We start from the raw sequence: 16,395 nt of genomic DNA, 5'->3' as shown, positions 1-16,395 counted from the left end.
ATGATTTAATAACTCGGACTACCTTTGGCCTAAGGTCCAACAGCAAAATAAATTAAACAAATCCAAATCTAGTGAGCGTGACTTCTAGATCCTTACTTTTACTCGAGGCATCACATCCGTACACAAATAAATTAACAAAATATTTATATGGAAACAACATGATCCTCATTTACAATATGAAATTCTTAATCACGATCCCAAACATGTTTTATGAACTTAATGACTTTCTAAATTCTCTTAATTATTAATTTTATATTTGGAATATTACAACGCAACTTTTGTATAACTTTTTCTACCATTTAAATCACATCTCAATTATGAAAGACGATGTATTAGTTGGGATCCATGTTTGAGTCCGTGACAAGATTTCATTAAAAGGATACCCTATAGTATTATTTGTTTTTACAATTCATTTTCATTCATTTTATATAAGTATTATAATTTTTTTAAATTTTTATATAAAATAAAATAAAAAAATTTAAATTTTTTTAAATTTTAAAATAAAAATTATATTAAAAAAATATATTTTAATAATATTTTATTTAATTTTAATCTCAATCTCAATTCATTTTATATCGTAATATAATTTTTTTAAGAGAGATGGACAGCGGAGATAAAATTAAAAATAATATAATTTCTCAAACCAAGCTGATATTGCGTGGGAAAAAAACTGAAACAACATTCTTAAAAAAAAAAAAAATTCCGGAAAAGACTTTCCAATTTCAGAATTTCTCTCGAAACTGACCAAAAGTATACAGTCACGGAGAAAAGTTAGTCGACTCTCCAAAGCTAATTAACTAACCAAATTCTCCAAAGCCAACTCAAAACCTCCAGTGTAAACTGTAAATTGGAACCCTAAACCAGAAATCCTCAACTCCCAATGTAGATTCTGAATGAGCTGTGCTCGTTTTGGCTTTCTCTGTTTTTTTGGATGAAGACGATGACTTTGGCGCAAGCTTTTTCCGTTCCGAACGTCCCTTCTTCGTGCTATCAATGTGGAATTAATGGGGATTGCAAGTCTCAGAAGGAAGATCTCAAGGTCTCCGTTTTGGCTTTGGCTACTGCAGGAAGCTCTAATCTCGGGCTCTCTAGGATTTCGATTGGGTCGCATCTGTGGAGGTCTGAAGCTCACAGCCGGCGGTGGAGATCCAACGCCGTTGACACCCGCATTGTCCAGAATGCACCCTCTCGGACCACTGTCGAAATCCCCGTTAACTGTTACCAGGTCACTTTTAGTAATCTCTCGCTCTCTACCACAGTATGTGTGTGTATGTATGAATGTAGGTCTTTTTAAAATTATTATGTTAATGTGTTACTTAATTCTTTCTCGGTCTATTTTATCGAATGATTTGGTGCCCTTTTTCCTATGAATTTCTGTTTGGTCGGTGAGAAAATCGATAGGAAATGAGAAGGAAATTGAATTGAGCTGTATGCTTCACAATACACTAAGCTGAATGATTGGCCAAGGCTTCGAATAGAGAATGGCGCCAGCGTGGAAAAAGTGAGTGTTTCTTGCAGTGCCGTTTCATCTTGTGGTTACTGAGAAAACCTAGGCAAAGAGAACAAAGTGAATTAAAGATGTCTGGTTAAGCCTCTGGTTATACCTAGTGGCGGAGATATATTTCTATGATCGTGATGATTGTTAGTAACAGTTTGAGAAGATTGCTTTAGTCTCTACTTCTTGTATATCCTGGGTAAACTTGCCGAGGAATCTGTATGAAAGAATAATAAAAAAAATAATATCGATCATTTGCCCATTTCAAGAATGGTCATTGATGAATTAGGGATTTTTCGTATATGAGTTAGGCTAAATAGAATAAGCTGGTTAGGGTTGACTGGTGTACTCGATACAAAATGCAAAAAATGATTCGTCTCATACTATTTGATCTTAAAAGTGATCCTAGAAGCAGCCCATGTACTTACAGTTGGTCTCTTGCATGATTTGTCCTGATGCATTGAATAATAAACACGCAGAGTCATTAAGGGGCTTACAGGTAAAGTCCATTTTAAGGTTGAATTGTGGGCAGATTTCATGTTTCTAGCTTGCTTGCGCACTTCATCAAACTAAATCTGACTGTATGATCATGCATTGGCTTATCAGCTTTGCAATATTAATGGGATTTGAAGTAGTAATTCTTATCCAAAAGATGGTATGTGAAATGGTATTGTAGAATTTTGTCGTATATGTACTTATCAAAAAGAAAGAAGAAGAATTTAGTAGCATATGCTATCATGATGGCATTTTCATTGCATAGGAGTCCATTAGGTCAAGGAGGAGAGATATTGATTGACCACCTCTTTTACTAATAATCTGATCTTAGCCTATGTGAGGAGTTCTTGAGTGAGTTGTACTATGAGTTGGAGAAGATCATCTCGTGTTACTTGGTTCAAGACACTTTTTTTATTCATGTATTGTATCATGGATATGGCTCTTTTTTTCCTTCAGATTTCTTGTTTGAGGGGGTCCTTGCTGGTTGTTTGCTCAGAAGAAAACTTATATTTCTAGCTGCCTTTTCTTCCTTTCTACATTTTTATCTGATTTATTTCCAGTAATGCCTGGAGTTGTTATGCCACAATTTCTAACATATTTCTCATAGCAGTAGCTCAAGAACATATTGGAATCCAAGTATATGGAACATTGAACTAAAATAATAATCTTTGGCCTGATAGTTTGATTTTGTGTGGGTCATAGCATGGCCTTGACATGTACCCAGGTTGAATATATAGAGTTAGTTACACTGTGGGGAGATCATTCGTGTATATGTCCCTTATACTCAGGCTTTTGCCTAGTCTTATGATCAATAAAAAAGATTTTACCGTTGATAAGTAAGAAAATTTTATTAATCATGTAATTAGGCATAGCCCAGGTCCACAGGAAGTGTACAAGAGGTGAACCTAATTACAAGCCAAGTGCTGTGAAAATCAGCATAAACCAATCAAAAAAAATATTACAACTCTCAATTGGATTTATTAGTCCTTGGGATTGATTATACCTGTATCATTTTTATATGTGTGCAGAAGGTTAGTGTAACAATGTGTTGTTCTGATTTGGTCCATAATTATTTTTTGTTGGTTTTTTTCTCTTTTTCATCTTTGTGTTTGTTCCTGGTTTGCAGGAGAAAAGGATTTATTTGACATTCTTCCCTTCTGTATCCTGCCTTTATTATTATCCTGCCTCCCAGATCCTGAATCTTAGCTTAACGTGCAACCTTCTTCATGTTTTCCCACACCTTTGTTCTAGCTTATCAAGTTATGCAAAGTTTTCATAGTTTCTACTTGATTATGTAATTGTCAGATATAGAAAAAAAAAGCGTTTGTGAAGTGTGCTCCTTGAATCGCCTTATTCATATTTTGTCCACCTTTCATTTGTTTGTGTCTGCATGTTTAGTAACTTGCTTAGTGCCAATGGTTTTTATATCACAGCTTCTTGGTGTTCACAATCGAGCTGAGAAAGATGAGATAGTTAAGTCTGTGATGAATTTGAAGATTGCTGAGATTGAAGAAGGTTACACCATGGATGCTGTCGTATCTCGTCAGGTAGAGACTAGACAGAAAATTATGTTGTCGTTTTGCTGATTCTCATTGTTCTTTTTTTTATATAGCTGTTTTGTATGCTATTTTTGAGTTTTCTTTTTCTTTTTTGGATTGCAGGATCTTCTAATGGATGTGAGGGATAAGCTTCTTTTTGAACCAGAATATGCTGGCAATATGAGAGAAAATATCCCACCTAAATCTCCCCTTCGAGTTCCTTGGGCTTGGTTGCCTGCTGCTCTTTGCCTCCTTCAAGAGGTACAGACTTCTGTTTACATTTTACTTAGTAAGTAGTTTACAATAGTTGTGCTTTACGATTTGTTTTGTATTTCTATGTGTAGAGGAATTATATCCTTTTGTAGGTGCAGTTATTGCAGGTTTTGTAGCGAAACTTCTATCTTTTCCTGCTTGTGAGCGCTTGTTCTTTCTTTATGCTAACATATCATCATCCCCTCACGACGTCTCTCAAAACTGTGGAATATTTCCCTATTTGAAAAAAAAAAATTAGAATAAAGCAATGTAAATTTCCCCAATCTAGGTTGGAGAGGTGAAGCTTGTGCTGGATATTGGCCGGGCAGCTCTTCAGCATCCAGATGCTAAGCCTTATATTCACGATTTGCTTCTTTCTATGGCTCTGGCTGAGGTAAGGCATTTCAGCAAAGAAGTCAGGAACTTTTACCATCTTTTGTAGCAGCCTTGTTATGCCTCCTTGTCTCATCCTAGGTGCTTTCTTGAAGTGTGCAATTGCAAAGATTGGTTTCGAGAAGAACAAGGTGTCCCAAGGATTTGAAGCACTTGCTCGTGCTCAGTGTTTTCTAAGGAGTAAAATATCTCTTGGAAAAATGACACTGTTATCGCAGGTAATGCGCATTTCCTTATGTCCTTTTGCATCTAACTTATTTGTTCAAGAATCTTTGAAGCATTTGCTTGGTTCTACGTACAGGAGGGATCTCCTTCATTTCTTTTGCCATATCTGATGAATCAATAGTTGAAATTGAAGCCATCTGATATCTCTCAATCTCTTGGTTACTTATAAGAAAAGAGAAAACAAGATCCAAATAATTATTGGAAATGTGTGCTGATCACATCATAAAAACAGAGGGTCTAATACTCTTATGTGGAAAAAATGGCCCTAGAAACTTTGTGGAGGGGATAAGTCGTGCTGGCATTTTATTATGTTCTGTACTTGTTAGTTGCTTTAGGCCCTGTTTGGATTCGGAAAGTGTTTCATCTCATCTCATCATTACAATTTTTCCAAATTCCCACACAAAATATAATAACAATTCAACTTTTTCAAATCCCAATTCAATCTCAAAACAATAATAATATTAAAAGATAATATTCTAATAATATGTTTTTCAACTTTCATCTTTTATCTAAAACCATCTCATCTTATCTCTGAATCCAAACAGCCCTTAGAGTAAACTTGATTTCCTACAGCTATGATAATTCTTTGGCATTGGTTCTTAGATAGAAGAATCTCTGGAGGAGCTCGCACCTGCTTGCACGCTGGATCTATTAGGCATGCCTCCTTCACCCGAAAATACTGAAAGGAGATGTGGAGCAATTGCGGCCTTGCGTGAACTGCTCAGACAGGGCCTTGAGGTGGAAGCTTTGTGCCAAGTCCAAGACTGGCCATGCTTCCTGAGCCAAGCTCTTAATAGGCTAATGGCTTCAGAGATAGTTGATCTTCTTCCATGGGGTAATTTAGCTGTTACACGAAAGAATAAGAAATCACTTGAGTCACACAATCAAAGGGTTGTAATCGATACCAGTTGTTTCTATGTGGTCTTAATAGCCCATTTAGCACTTGGATTTTCAAGCAAGCAGACAGAGTTGGTAAGTCCTTTCCCTGCAGCTTAATTTATAGAATATTATCCCCACTCCCCTCTTATACCCTTTGTACTGGATGCGCCTTTTGTATCATTTAATGAAGTCGTTTTACTTATATATATATATATATATAAGTTATCTCCAGTCCTCTCCTTATTCTTATAATTTCTTAGGAAAAGGTTTTTTGTTTTACTTACCAAAACAAAATTTAAGGAAAAGGCTTTTGTTCATTTGGTGTATTTTGTATGTATCTTACAATCATCAACATTACCATTCAGGTTCCATTTCTTTAAGAGAGGGAGAGCAGAAGGGTTGATGCCCTCCATTTATTACTATGTGTTTATTTTATTTTCATGCAGATAGACAAAGCAAAAACGATATGCGAATGTTTGATAGCATCAGAAGGAATGGATCTGAAAGTTGAAGAAGCTTTTTGCTTGTTTCTTCTTGGACAAGTACAGTACTCATTTTGATTCTGTTCCATTTCTAGCACTGACTTCATGAAAATACTTTGGGAATTGTTGTCTTGGTTTCAGCAGAGAGAATTTCCTTTCCCTTTTCTACTTTCTTCTAGATTAAGAACTACTTTGACTGATGTATTGGTGTCTAGGGTACTGAGGTGGAGGTTGTTGACAAGCTTCAACAGCTTGAATCGAACTCAAATCCTGCTGCACGAAGTTCAATCTCAGGGAAGGAAATAAAACATGTTTCTGGTGCAAAACCATCATTGGTGTGTCATCTCTCTCTCTCTCTCTCTCTGGCTACCATCTTGAAATTTATATTTTTGTTGCCCCGACAGACATGTTTCTGAAGCTGCTTAGGTGGATGGTTCAATTTGGGGGAGCTCAGTTAATGAATGATGATATATGGCAATTAACTTGAGCATTGATCCTACTTATCAAAAAAGAACTTATACTTTTGATCCTAGATTCCTAGTCTTCCTTGGCAGTAGGATGCCTGTGTCTGATTTTTTTTTCTTTTTTTGACATAACTTGCATTATATCATGGATGATTGAATCTTGTGTATTGTCTTCGTAGACTACTAATTTTTCTTATTGAACCTGTCAGCGATTGAGGGACACATGTAGTGGGCATAGTCATACTTCAGTGGACGAGGGCATCTATCGGCACTTATTCTCCTTTTCTTGCTTATTCTCCTTTTCTTGTTTTCTTATTTGTGGTTGAAGAAAAGCGAAATGGTTGTTTAGGTTTTGCCCTGATGGATATGACCATTTTGTTAATTGCACTGTGTTCTGAATGATGCCATTTTTCACTTCAAATTTCATGCTTTGTGGTTGATACCTTCTTGTCATACTGTCTCTCCCCTCGACCAGGAAATGTGGCTGAAGGATGCTGTGCTTGCTATCTTTCCAGATACACGAGATTGTTCACCGTCGTTGGTAAGATGGTGGATACAAAGTAGATAAGACCTTTAGTTTTTACAGGAAGTCATCAGAGATGTATGTTTATGCAGGTCAACTTTTTCAGTGGAGAAAAAAAATCTCCTGGGAGCAAGAAAAGTAAAGTTCCACAAACTGTGCGTACGGTATGCCACAGACCATTGGTCTCTTCTCCCCTGTCAGAGAGGAAAAGTTTTGAGGAATCTCTTCCATATGCAAGCTCTTCTCGACTTCTTGGGCCTGCTGTTAAGCAGTTGGCTCCAGATTTGCAAAGTCCATTGATATTGGACAAAGGTAGCAGCGGAAGCAATGATTGCGGGTCTTGTGAATCAAACAAGAATCCTGGCATGCACCATAATAAAAATTGGGAAAGTTGGCTGCCCCAAGAATTGATTGGAAGGATAACTTCTGTTGCTGTACTGGGGTGCATTGTGCTTGTTACCTATAAATTATCAGGCATGAATGTTGGTAAGATGAATAGAGCTTCTAAATGGAACCCCAGTACCCCAAACGTGGAGACAAGTTCACTTCTTCAGACAACAGATTCGATGGTGGATTACGGGCTTGATTATACCCAAGGAAGTGGTATTGCTGGCAGACTCAAGAAGCTTCTGGCAAGTGCTAATATCCAGTTCAAGAACCGCCCAGATGCTAGAAATCCTTATGTTTTATCCCCTGCTGCTAGTCTATCAGCGACTATGACTTCCATGTACAAGAGGGTAATGCCTATGGAAGAAGCTGAAGCCCTTGTTAGGCAGTGGCAAGCAATTAAAGCTGAGGCTTTGGGGCCTAGCCATCAAGTTCATAGCCTCTCTGACGTCCTTGACGAATCAATGCTTGTTCAGGTAAAATGCACGGATTGGTTTTCACATCTTGTCATGCCATTATATTACTATCAACATTTAACATTATTTTCTTTTTTATTGGCACCGGGTGTCCGAGAAAAAAGTCCCCACTAATCCCGGGGGTGCACAATATATTCAACACTTGAGTGTATTTTATATAAGATATCATTGTTTTTTTTTTTTTTTTTTCTCCGTTGGGGTGTAAGATAGCCTCTCTTCTTTTGACTTACCTGGGCCTTCCGTTGGGGGCTCCTTCGAGAGCGTCTTCTTTATGGGACATAGTGGTTGAGAAAGTAGAGTGTAGATTGGCGGGATGAAAAAGGATGTATTTGTCAAAAGGTGGTAGAATTACATTAATTAAAAGCACTTTATCTAACCTACCAACTTATTTCTTATCATTGTTCCCTATACCTGCAAGTGTGGTGGTTCGAATTGAGAAACTACAACGTGATTTCTTGTGGAGTGGAATGGGGAAGGAGTTTAAGTTTCACCTAGTCAAGTGGGAGAATGTATGCTGCTCCATTTCTAATGGTGGTTTGGGCATTAGAAGTTTAAGTTTCACCTAGTCAAGTGGCTGTGGAGATATCATAAGGAACCAGAAGCCCTATGGAAATTGGTGATTGAGAGCAAATATGGAGGCTTATGGGGGGGGGAATGGGGCACTAAAGAAGTAAGGGGGACGTATAGAGTGGGTTTGTGAAAACACATTAGAAGAGGATGAGAGGTATTGACTCGAATATTTGGTGTGGTAATAGCACTCTACAAGAGATATTCCCTTTACTATTCAATCTTGCTAGTGCTAAAGATGTCTCAGTGGCGGAAGTCATGGAGATATCATGGGGGCTAATCCGTTGGAACATCACCTTTAATAGGGTGGCACAAGACTGGGAAATGAGCAGCTTTGAAGATTTTTACAGTCTTTTGTACTCCATAAAACCTAGCATTCAGCAAGAAGATTTAATGTGGTGGATACCCGATGGTAAAGGAGTATTCTCGGTTCGCTCTTTTTATAAGACTCTCACACAATAACCCAAAACTCAGTTTCCGTGAAGAAGGCTTTGGAGACATAAGGCGCCTCCCAAAGCAGCTTTTTTTGTGTGGACAGTCTCGTTGGGGAAGATTCTCACAACTGACAACTTGAGGAAACGAAGGGTAATCATTGTAGATTGGTGTTGCATGTGTAGAGAATGGGGAGAGTCTGTAAACCATCTTCTACTACATTGTGAAACAACTCCGGTATTATGGAATGAGGTGTTTAGGAGATTAGACTTGTCTTGGGTTATGCCGGAGACAGTGGTGGAAATGCTGGCTAGTTGGACAAATCTAAGAGGCATGCAACAGATTAAAGCTGTCTGGAAGATGATCCCTATATGCATTATGTGGTGTTTATGGCAGGAGCCTAATGACAGGACATTTGAGGACAAGGAGAGATCGCAGGAGGAGCTGAAAGATTTATTCTTTAGAACACTTTGTACTTGGGCCATTGCTGTTGACTTCAATGGCATGGACCTTCATGATTTTCTTGTTTATAATGCGCCTACGTAGTGAAGGGCATGTTATTGTTTTTTTGTTTAGATTTCTGTATATGGCTCTGCCTATTCTTTGATCAATAAAATTTGTTTACTTATCATTCTTTATGATTTAGGTACGGGTCCTATACTTAAGAAAAAACCAAATCTCAAATTTCATAGTAAACAAATTATATTAATATAAAAAAATGAATTATATTATATGATCTGATAGCTGAAGTTGTGAGTAATTTGATGATCTTGAACTTATCAAAAAAAATTTGATGATCATGATTCAAAGAAAAATAAAAATCTTGAAAGGTCAAAATTTCTTGATGAAAATTAATTCAATACTAAAAGCTTTATGGAGGGGAGTGATGATTGTAGTACCCGCAAAATTTATGTTGGCTGAATACAAGGCTGAACTTTTCTTGTCAGAATAAGCCTAAACTTTGATACAGGCCCTTTTTACTTCATGTAGTGGAGAAACTGTATTGACAAAATTAGTGACACTTTTTCTTTCCTTAACGTCACAAGATTAATGCTCATTATTATGCTTTTGGGTGTTTTTTGTTCATGTGATGTTTTGCAGTGGCAAGCTCTGGCTAACGTGGCAAAGGCCAAGTCTTGTTATTGGAGATTCGTTTTGCTACGGCTGTCTGTTCTGCAAGCTGACATTATGTCAGATGGGATTGGAGCAGAGATGGCAGAAATCAAGGCTCTTTTAGAGGAAGCCGCAGAGCTTGTTGATGAATCTCAACAAACAAACCCAAATTATTACAGGTAAATGTAATAACGTTATGCATCAATTTTTTAGTGTTACCAAGAATCATGTTATGCATCACTCATTATTCATGTTTAGTGTAGAACATAGATCTTAGCTGCTTCTTACAGCTTTTAGTGTCCACATTAGATTTTTATTATTAATTCTATCCATGTGGATCATTAATGTGCGAATACTCCCTATTTTGAAGATGATTCCGAAGATAATAGTTATATACATATATATATATACACATAGGTAATTCCGAAGAAATAGTTGTAATATCTCTAGCAATGTTCCTAAATTATCTTTTATTCCTTGCTTTATTTATATTGATTGTGTAAAGCAAGCAGCATTCACAACTTATTCTTTATCTCCTTCAGACTCAAGTTTGGAATTTTTTGCCTTTTCTTTTGACAATCTTTTCTTTTGCTCGTCTCAACTTAATAATTGCAGCACCTATAAAGTTCGTTATGTTCTAAAGAGGCAAGATGATGGTTCATGGAAGTTCTATGAAGCTGAAACCCAAACACCATCATAATATTCGGCCTAAATATGGAAACATGAGCCATCTTCAGCTAACTTGGTTCTTCGCATCTTCAACTTTTATCTTGCTGAGGAGACCTGTAAAAAATGAAAGAGGATATCCGAGGAGGGCGTGAGAACCTTTAACAACTGGTTAGATGTACATCATGTGAGTGGGGTTTGCTGCTTCTTAAAGGGTGGATATATAATAGGTGCATTCAAAGGAAATTGGAGCTGAATAATTTGGTTAGTTCTTACGAACTTTTGTAAAAAGTGTCAATGACCTAATTTGGAATCTACATCAATTTTTCGTATTATTAATGTGAGTCCTGATTCTTTTCTGGAACTTTTTTTTTTCCCTGAATAATGTGAGTGCTAATTGAGCAAGGCCTATGATTTTTTTTTTCATTCTTTTCAAAATTTTGACATTCCTTTAAGAAAATTCAAAAGATTTTGAAAAAAAAAAGAAAAAAAATTGATTTTTTTATTAATGGTGGCCAAATATAGTTGTCTAATAATATATCATTTTCCTTGTAAACAAACTGTGTTTGCTTAAAGAAATCTTGAAAATCTTTTTGAGAAATCTTGGAATGCATTTTCTATTAGTTTTTATGGAGATAGATAGGAAATTTTGAATAATTCTCTTTAAAAAATGTGTATTGGGATGTGTGAAAATGGAATGGTAGAGTTGAAAAGTAATTTAAATATCATTGTTTTGGAGTATTTTCGTTTTAGATTTTGTAAAATTTATTATTTTTGTGTTTTAGGACTATTATTGAAATCTACTAAAATGATTGGACAAGAAATTGAAAGTCCGCAATAGAAAATTATTTTGAGATTGAAAATGTGTGCGCGCTTTTTTTTTTTAATGGAATAAGCCAAAGAAGGCTTAAAAATTTGAGAATAACACAAAGATTCTTTTGAAATAAAGAAGTGGTGCGAAATTCCCATCTCCACCTACTCTAATCGGTTGGAGGGAGAGTTCCACTCCAGAACCCTTGTATGAAGGCGGGAAATGTCTCAACCATTTACATAATGGAAAAACGTTGAGGCTGGTCGGGTTTGAAATTAATTTTCACACCGGCCAATCATGAAGTGCCACGTAGGCATCTCAAGGAAATGTAAATTGGATCCGCATACAGTGAATTAAGTCTCCCTCTCACTTCGTTCTCTCCCTCTCACTGCACCAAACTCAGACGTTCCCTCGGTCCTCTCCCTCTCCCTTCTTCACGCCAATGGAAGCCCCACTTGATGGGATGCCGACGAGCCCTAACGAGTATTTCATATTTGCATGCATTGTTGCAGCTCTTGGAGGGTCTTTGCAGCTCGTTCTCGTACAGTTCCCGCAATTCCTTCAATTCTTGCTTCTGGGAAATGATGGTCCAGAGGGTGATGAGCTGGAGGATGGTGGCCGAGTCTCTTCAAGTTCTTGTGGCACATGGCTTGCTTTTCTCCTTCACTCTCTTGCTTGCACTCAAGCTTCAACATGTCGTGCTTTGCTCGTGGTGGTTCGTTATTTCATTTTTAATTGTTTTTTTCCCCTTTTTATGTATGTTCATTTTGGATGAATTGAGAAAATGGAAGAAAAGGCAGGAAATCTAGTGATATGAGCCCGCAGGAATGAAAATGGAATCCCTTGAACCCACAATCAACTTGAAAACTTATCCAAAAAAGTTAAAATCAAGTCAATAGATAGAGAACCTAGACCCGTTGAAAACTCGTTTCAAGAATCTAAATTATATTAAAATCTAAACCCGTTGAAGAACCATGTCTCAAGAACCCAGATTACAATTAGGAACGCCACAAAGGTTGTAATTTACCTTTGATAAGTTCAAAAATTCAATCAAGAACAAAAAGAAATAAGCTTAACTCACAATGAATAAATTCATTAAATTTTAAAAATTTCTTAAAATGAGACTACAAAGAGTATTTAAAGCAAAACCTAATTAAAATACTAACCAAAATAAATCTCCATATTCCAAAAATGCCCCTTGTGTGAATAGTATCGAATCTACAGTGCGACTACAGTACTCGTTACAGTAAAACCCTCACCCTAGTTCAATAAAATGCCCTTTGTGTGAATAGTGCCGCATCTACAGTGCGGCTATAGTTCTCGCTACAGTAAAACTCTAATCCTAGTTCAATAAAATAATAATTTTCCCAACATGCCTTTGCATAGGCCCCCCTTAAGTCCTTCCCATAATAAACTCAATTATTCTAAATTAATAAAATAAGTCATTTAAATGAATTAAAGAATTGAAAGTCTTCAAGTGCCCAAAACCTTTAAGTCATGTTGTTGCCCTCTTCCATAACTTATCAAATGAATCAAAATTAGATCTTCATCCTTTAACCTAGATCAGTGGTGGGAATAAAACACATAAAATAAACTAACTAAAAATGAAAAATAAAATAGAAATGCAATGTGATTAAATTAAAATCCAACTTTGATTCTAAAAATATTAATCTTTCATCATAAAATAAAATGAAGTTTACTAAACATTTTTAAGAGAAATAAAATCATCTAAATAAATAGAGTTTTTAACATAAAATGAAATAATGAGTGCTCAATAATACTCTTAAAGAACTAAAATCATTTAAATAAAATGATTTGCTAAAACTATATTATTTTCGGGGCTTCAAAATATGAAGAGGCTTACTTGAAAATTAGGCTTGGTTTAATAATACTAACTATACCCCATTTAAAATAATTTTGAACATTTGAAATATTTCGAAGACTTTAAACATTGGGCTCCATTCAAAAATCATATGCTAAATTTAAAACACAAATTCGAGGTTTAAAATGCAAAGGCAAAACTCGTGATCAATCGAGAGACGATGAGTGGTTGGTCACAATAACCACTCTAAAATCTCGAATAAGCTGTCACCTCTTAATCGTTTCGAAAGGCAAGGGAAGTTCATATAGCTATCAAGTCACTTGAATTTCAAATGAGAGATCAGACAGTTACTACACCTAAAAGGGGGCACTGTGGGTTTTATTTATACCCGCCCAGGTATGACAATGAGATCATCTTCTACTTTCTAAGAGATCTCTATTATCTTTTCTGTCTTAGGCATCAGAAGTGTTTCTACACACCCTCAAACCTCTTCTCCCTTTAGTTGTAGGTGATTGCGTTTGTGACAGTGTGAAACACGTCTATAACAGTTTGTGCCGTTTGTGGGATCTTTGTTCTACAACCAGCATGTTTTTCACATGCCCGCCACCACTTGATCTCAAATGACCAAAGACCAAGAGGCATCATCTAGAAACATGGAAGGAAGACTTGTAGAGATGGGGGAAATCGTGAAAAAGCTCATCACCGAAGTAGAGTTGCTATGGAAGGAAAGCGAGGTCCTCAAGTCGAGGAACGGACAATCAGGGGAAGATACAATGCCTAAGCCAGGCCGAAAGGGTCGAGGCGGAAGCACAGAGCCCAGCAGGCCTCTACACAAAAATGAGAAGACAAAGAAGATGCATCACGACCATAAAGCCCAAGCCTTGTAGTGTCATGTGAGCTTTAAAGGACCCATAAAGCCCAAGCCTTGTATTTCATTTCACTATTCCAAATGGGACTCACATACACCATACCAATAGTTTCCATTTAATCCAAGACCCAACCACATGCCCCTAGGGTTCCTCTTCAACTTTGGTTAAGTTTTAAACTTGAATTAAATATCACTATTCATCTCACCCATAAATAGTAACTCAAAGCATCATGACTTGCATACTTTTCTTGAAATTCTTTTCTTCATTATATTTTTTTTTCCTGAAATTTTTGCCTTTTACAGATGTTTTCCATTCCACTTAATTAACCCCTTAAAGTTATAATTTAACACAACCCATGTCACTTGAAGCCAAGGCATGTCATGCCACCACATTTCCACCAATCGGCACCCTTGGTGCAAACCGAGCAACCCATCAACAAGGCTCCAAACCAATGCCTCTCCCACTAGATTTTCAAGAGGGTTTCTGCACCATTCATACCTCATTACGTTACCTAAAATTAAACCGAATATTTGGCCAAAAATAATTCCATAAGCCAAGCCAAAACCACAACTATTTGCATGGAAACTTGAAAATTTGACTAGCCGACTGCACCTTCATCTTCAAGAAATTTTTGGCACTAAAACAGCCACCTTTCCCATGCCACCACCTCTACAATTTTACCATAAGAAAGTGCTTCAAAGCTCTCAAGCGCTTGCTTGTCCAATTATCTACCAAAGGAAGCAAAAACTATTGGCAATAGGAGAGGAATGCATAGTTCACATGACTGAAACCATCACTAATTCACCTTCTTTCATTTTCTTCTCATGCATGATCACATGACAACTAATTACCCCTCTTTTCCTTACCTGAAAAATATACCAAATGGAGGTCATCATATCTGCAAAACAAATCACAAGTTAGGTCAAAAGGATGATAAAAGATTGGGCAGTCTTGATACCCATCTCGTCGACCACTAGCATGATTTCACCTTGGAAATCACTTTGATTTTTGTTTCAATTTTTGAACCAAGGCAGCACTTGCACCTATAACACACTTATAGCCTTTGTCAATAAGGTCATCAAGTGATTTAGGGCACTATTCATCTGAACCTTAGCATGATACAATTGAAAATCCACTCAACAGCTCCACTGCCCACCTCCACGACTCACAACACTTCCCTTCAGCCAAGACCAATGCCCCTCCTTGCCTCTCACCCTCCATTGAGACCTATAAATGCCTCCCTTCACCCCTCACTTCTCCACACATCTCCTTATAACTTTATGTTAGTGTTCTTGAGAGCAAAACCTTCCTAGTGTGAAGAAAGGGTGAAGTCGAGTAGTGAGTAAGGGTTCTTGCAGTGAGTTGAGTTTTGGAAGCTCAAGGGTCAAGATTTCTGTAAGTAATCTTTCCTTACCTTTTGTTAGGTGTTAGAATTACATGTTAGGCATGACATGTCTTGATATGATCTTGTATGTTTTACTAATGTCTTGAAATAACTTTTGAAAGCTTAAATTTGAGGTAAAAATAATGTCATGATAGGGTTATGAATCCATATCTTGTGTTGATAATCAAGCATGTTTCAGTTTTCACTTAATTGAAATATACCTTGTGAAGTCTTGGCTAGGTTTCCAAATCTTGAGAGTTAAACATTTAGAAAAACCTTTTGATTGAGATAAGAAAAAGAATGCATCATTCATTTAGGTTTTTAAACCTCTATTTGACATGGAAAAGCTAGAAACATCATGCATATACATGGTTTGATGGCTTGTGATGATTTGGTTTTCACCAATGCATAAGTGTTGGGATGAATTCCTGAGACCTAAATCTAGGTTATAAACATGTCCCTAAAATCATATTCTTGGTTGCCACTTGATGGAATTTGAGCATACATGCATCCATAAAGGTTATAACAATGATGCATGCCACGAGTTGATTGATTTTGGCATAATTGTGAATTGATTCTTGCAATTATAAGGGCATAAATTATTTAGAAGATAGAAAATATGAGCTTTGTGAAATTTGGTGTAATTTGGGGCCAAATAGAAAATAGTAAAAATTTAGGGTCTAAGTGGTAATTTTGGGAAAATATAAGGGCAATTTTACTGAATTTGAACCCTTTTGATTATGATCATCTTCCTTAGTTGTGCAATTCCTAACTTAGAATAACTCTTATTATAGCCACATCAATTTCCTAACACCCGGAAAGTTTGTAAGTTAGCTTGTAACTTACTCTTAGATAATTTATTTATGATTTATGTATAAATGCCACATTCATTATATAAATTTCATCTTGAGCATGAAACATCATGTGATATATCATTGAGCATTTTGATTACTTGCTTATATGACATGTGAAATTCTCACTATTTTAACATACTGCATTTATAAATATCATTTTTCATGAAACTTACAATATATGCACATGTCATGAAATACCTTTTTGAAACATTACATGAAAATTAATTTTGTCATGACTTCAAAGGCTAGGATGGAGAATTATCCTAGT

General features: G+C 36.4%; 1 protein-coding gene across 2 annotated transcripts; it reads left to right on the top strand.

Annotated features, from left to right (window-relative positions):
• The first annotated feature begins 728 nt into the window (after positions 1-728).
• On the top strand, positions 729-10,751 carry LOC108987491 (plastid division protein CDP1, chloroplastic). Of its 2 annotated transcripts, none has more exons than XM_035685957.1 (12): positions 729-1,225; positions 3,424-3,537; positions 3,652-3,789; positions 4,070-4,174; positions 4,269-4,391; positions 5,002-5,370; positions 5,724-5,819; positions 5,975-6,094; positions 6,699-6,764; positions 6,839-7,609; positions 9,710-9,900; positions 10,337-10,751. In XM_035685957.1, exons 1-12 carry the CDS (start codon positions 932-934, stop codon positions 10,419-10,421), a joined length of 2,472 nt encoding a protein of 823 aa, XP_035541850.1. In that variant the 5' UTR covers positions 729-931; the 3' UTR covers positions 10,422-10,751. The 2 variants fall into 2 exon arrangements, with proteins under 2 accessions (XP_035541850.1, XP_035541851.1); XM_035685958.1 differs by lacking the exon at positions 729-1,225 and adding an exon at positions 1,291-1,501.
• Positions 10,752-16,395: the final 5,644 nt, after the last annotated feature.

The sequence above is a fragment of the Juglans regia genome, chromosome 15 (genome assembly GCF_001411555.2).
Source record: "Juglans regia cultivar Chandler chromosome 15, Walnut 2.0, whole genome shotgun sequence".
In the NCBI taxonomy this organism is placed as follows: domain Eukaryota; kingdom Viridiplantae; phylum Streptophyta; class Magnoliopsida; order Fagales; family Juglandaceae; genus Juglans; species Juglans regia.
This window is presented reverse-complemented; position numbering and strand designations above follow the sequence as displayed.